The 2500-nt window shown below is 44.5% G+C and overlaps 2 protein-coding genes across 2 annotated transcripts in view; both read left to right on the top strand.

The window, feature by feature from the left end:
- The window catches only part of LOC120037164 (CD82 antigen-like), a 5362-nt gene extending 4113 nt beyond the window's left edge, over positions 1-1249 (top strand). The window contains exon 8 of the mRNA XM_038983338.1: positions 217-1249. Coding sequence (XP_038839266.1) covers positions 217-552 — 336 coding nt within the window. The 3' untranslated portion in view covers positions 553-1249. The remainder of the gene's footprint in view (positions 1-216) is intronic.
- A 620-nt stretch (positions 1250-1869) lies between these two features.
- Positions 1870-2500, top strand: part of LOC120037165 (thymidine phosphorylase-like) — a 5925-nt gene continuing 5294 nt past the window's right edge. Inside the window, exon 1 of the mRNA XM_038983339.1 lies at positions 1870-2000. The gene's annotated coding sequence lies outside the window, so the exon portion shown is untranslated. The remainder of the gene's footprint in view (positions 2001-2500) is intronic.

A 2500-nucleotide genomic window follows, 5' to 3' on the forward strand; every position in this document is an offset into this window, starting at 1 on the left:
ACACACACACAAAGACACACACAGACACACACACAAAGACACACACAGACACACACAGCCACATGCACAAAGACACACACAGACACACACACAAAGACACACACAGACACACACAGACACACAAAGCCACATGCACAAAGGCACATACCCACTACTCAGCTGTTCACATTTGTCTTAATCGACAGGTTTTCCAGTTTGTTGTTGTTGATGTTACAGGTCCTCCAGTTTATAGTGGCTGTGTATCTGTACCAGACTGTTGGTCAGAAAGCCAAGCTGAGAAATGTTAGTCAACTGATTCGCTCTGAGGAACATTGTGAACCAAACCCTGACTTCCTTGATGACCCTGACTACCCTGACCAAAACCATGCCTATCCTGAACCAAACCAGGCCTATCCTGAACCAAACCAGGCCTACGCACATACAAACCTCGCCTACCCGGAACAAATCCTTGCCTACCCTGAACAAATCATTGCCTACCCTGAACAAATCCTTGCCTACCCTGATGACCAACACCAGGCCGACTTCGGACCAAACCATTCCTACCACCGCTAACCAGGACCAGAGTGTTTCTGTATGACTGAAGACACTTTGGGCGCTAACATTGAATTGCTCAGTGGAGGCTGGTGGGAGGATCAATAGGAGGATGGGCTCATTGTAATGGCTGGAATGGAATAATTGGAACAGAGTCAAACGTGGCTTCCATATGTTTGATACCATTCCATCAATTCCATTCCAGCCATTACAATGAGCCCGTCCTCCTGTAGCTCCTGCCACCAGCCGCCACTGGAATTGCTCAAACTCTAAATGCTCAGTTCAGTGCTTTCAGCCACACAGGCCTTCTACTAAAGAGGGTTTTCTGCTGACAATGAGAACAATCTTAGTTCATTAGTTTCTATTGTTTTTTACTGTTTATGGCTTAATGACCCGATCAGCCCTAACTGGTCAGCCGGACCTCACCTTGTGTGAATAGTTGTGTACGGTACTGGTCAGCCTGAACGGTTACTTGGAAATGTAGACATAAAGAAAGGTACCACCATTTTGAAACTGCAAGCCGACTCCACCATTGACCAATAGAAACAACTTCTGAATCCCTTTACATTTCACAAGGTTGTTGTGCCTGCAGACGAACAGCGGTAACAGCCTTGAAATATTTCATTGAGTTTCATAGTGCAATCATTGAGTGATGCCTGACATTGGTGATAAGTGATTGGCTGTCTGTAAATTACGCATTAAAATCTTCAAAATGGGATTTCTTGATTCTTTACAATGGCACCCTCTTCTGGTTATCTTGAGTGACACAGGTGAGTTTTATACATACAGAGTAGCATTCTGTTTGTGAGATGTGGCGTAAGTGATGATATTGGTACAGACCTATGAAATGCTTTGATTAGGTTCCATATTTGAGTGAAACCCATGTATTAAGGCATGAGGGAAGACATGTCAGATGTTAGGTTCGGACTAGGGAGGGTACAGGTAGAGGAAGACAGGTATAGACCAGGGTCAGATGTAAGGATCAGGGAGGGTACAGGTAGAGGAAGACAGGTATAGACCAGGGTCAGATGTAAGGATCAGGGAGGGTACAGGTAGAGGAAGACAGGTATAGACCAGGGTCAGATGTAAGGATCAGGGAGGGTACAGGTAGAGGAAGACAGGTATAGACCAGGGTCAGATGTAAGGATCAGGGAGGGTACAGGTAGAGGAAGACAGGTGAGGTTAAGGGAGGGGGGTAAGGGGAAGGGTGAGGGAAAGAAGAAGGGTGAGGGTATTGGGATGAGGGGATGTGGTAGGGTCAGATATATTTACGTCAAAATGACTGTTTCCCTTTCTGACTCGTGATGGGTTGTGACTACTGTAGTAGTTAATGACTAACTGACTCACTCCACCACTCACACCCATTGGCCACTAGTCCATCCATACAGACAGACAGAGAGGGGTATTTGGCCGGTGTGTCCTCAAGGTTGGAAGACACGACAGTGTTCAGGAGCAGCATTCTGGTGCAGGTAGGAAACTCTGAAGTTAAGAAAACCTTAACAGACACATGTAGAATAGAAGAGGAGGAAGGGAAGCACTGCTGAGGAACACAATAGTAGAATTTGGTAGACAGAAGGTGCTCGTTGGTAAAAGGGGTAAATTGGTCATCAAAAAGAAAGGAGGACCAAGGCACTCTTCATACAATTAATTAAAATGCCTATATTTGTATGGCTTTGTTTCCATTGAGAAATCCATGATATGGGCAGTTGACTCAGAGAGAGAAAGAAAATAGTTGAACAGTTTTGAACAAATTAATTTCTTACAAAATGAAGTAGAAGCAAGAGAGACATAGAGCAAGAGAGACATAGAGCAAGAGAGAGAGATTATTAAGAATTTTCCCCCCTTTTTTCACTTTCATTTTCGTTTATCTAGCAAATACAGCTGGCTAGTTCAGCCAACAGAAACGCCCTGCTCAGACTTTCCAACACAGCACTGGAACTCTTCTAATTCAAGATTAGATTTAGGTATT

Source organism: Salvelinus namaycush, unplaced genomic scaffold, assembly GCF_016432855.1.
Source record: "Salvelinus namaycush isolate Seneca unplaced genomic scaffold, SaNama_1.0 Scaffold1595, whole genome shotgun sequence".
Taxonomy (NCBI): domain Eukaryota; kingdom Metazoa; phylum Chordata; class Actinopteri; order Salmoniformes; family Salmonidae; genus Salvelinus; species Salvelinus namaycush.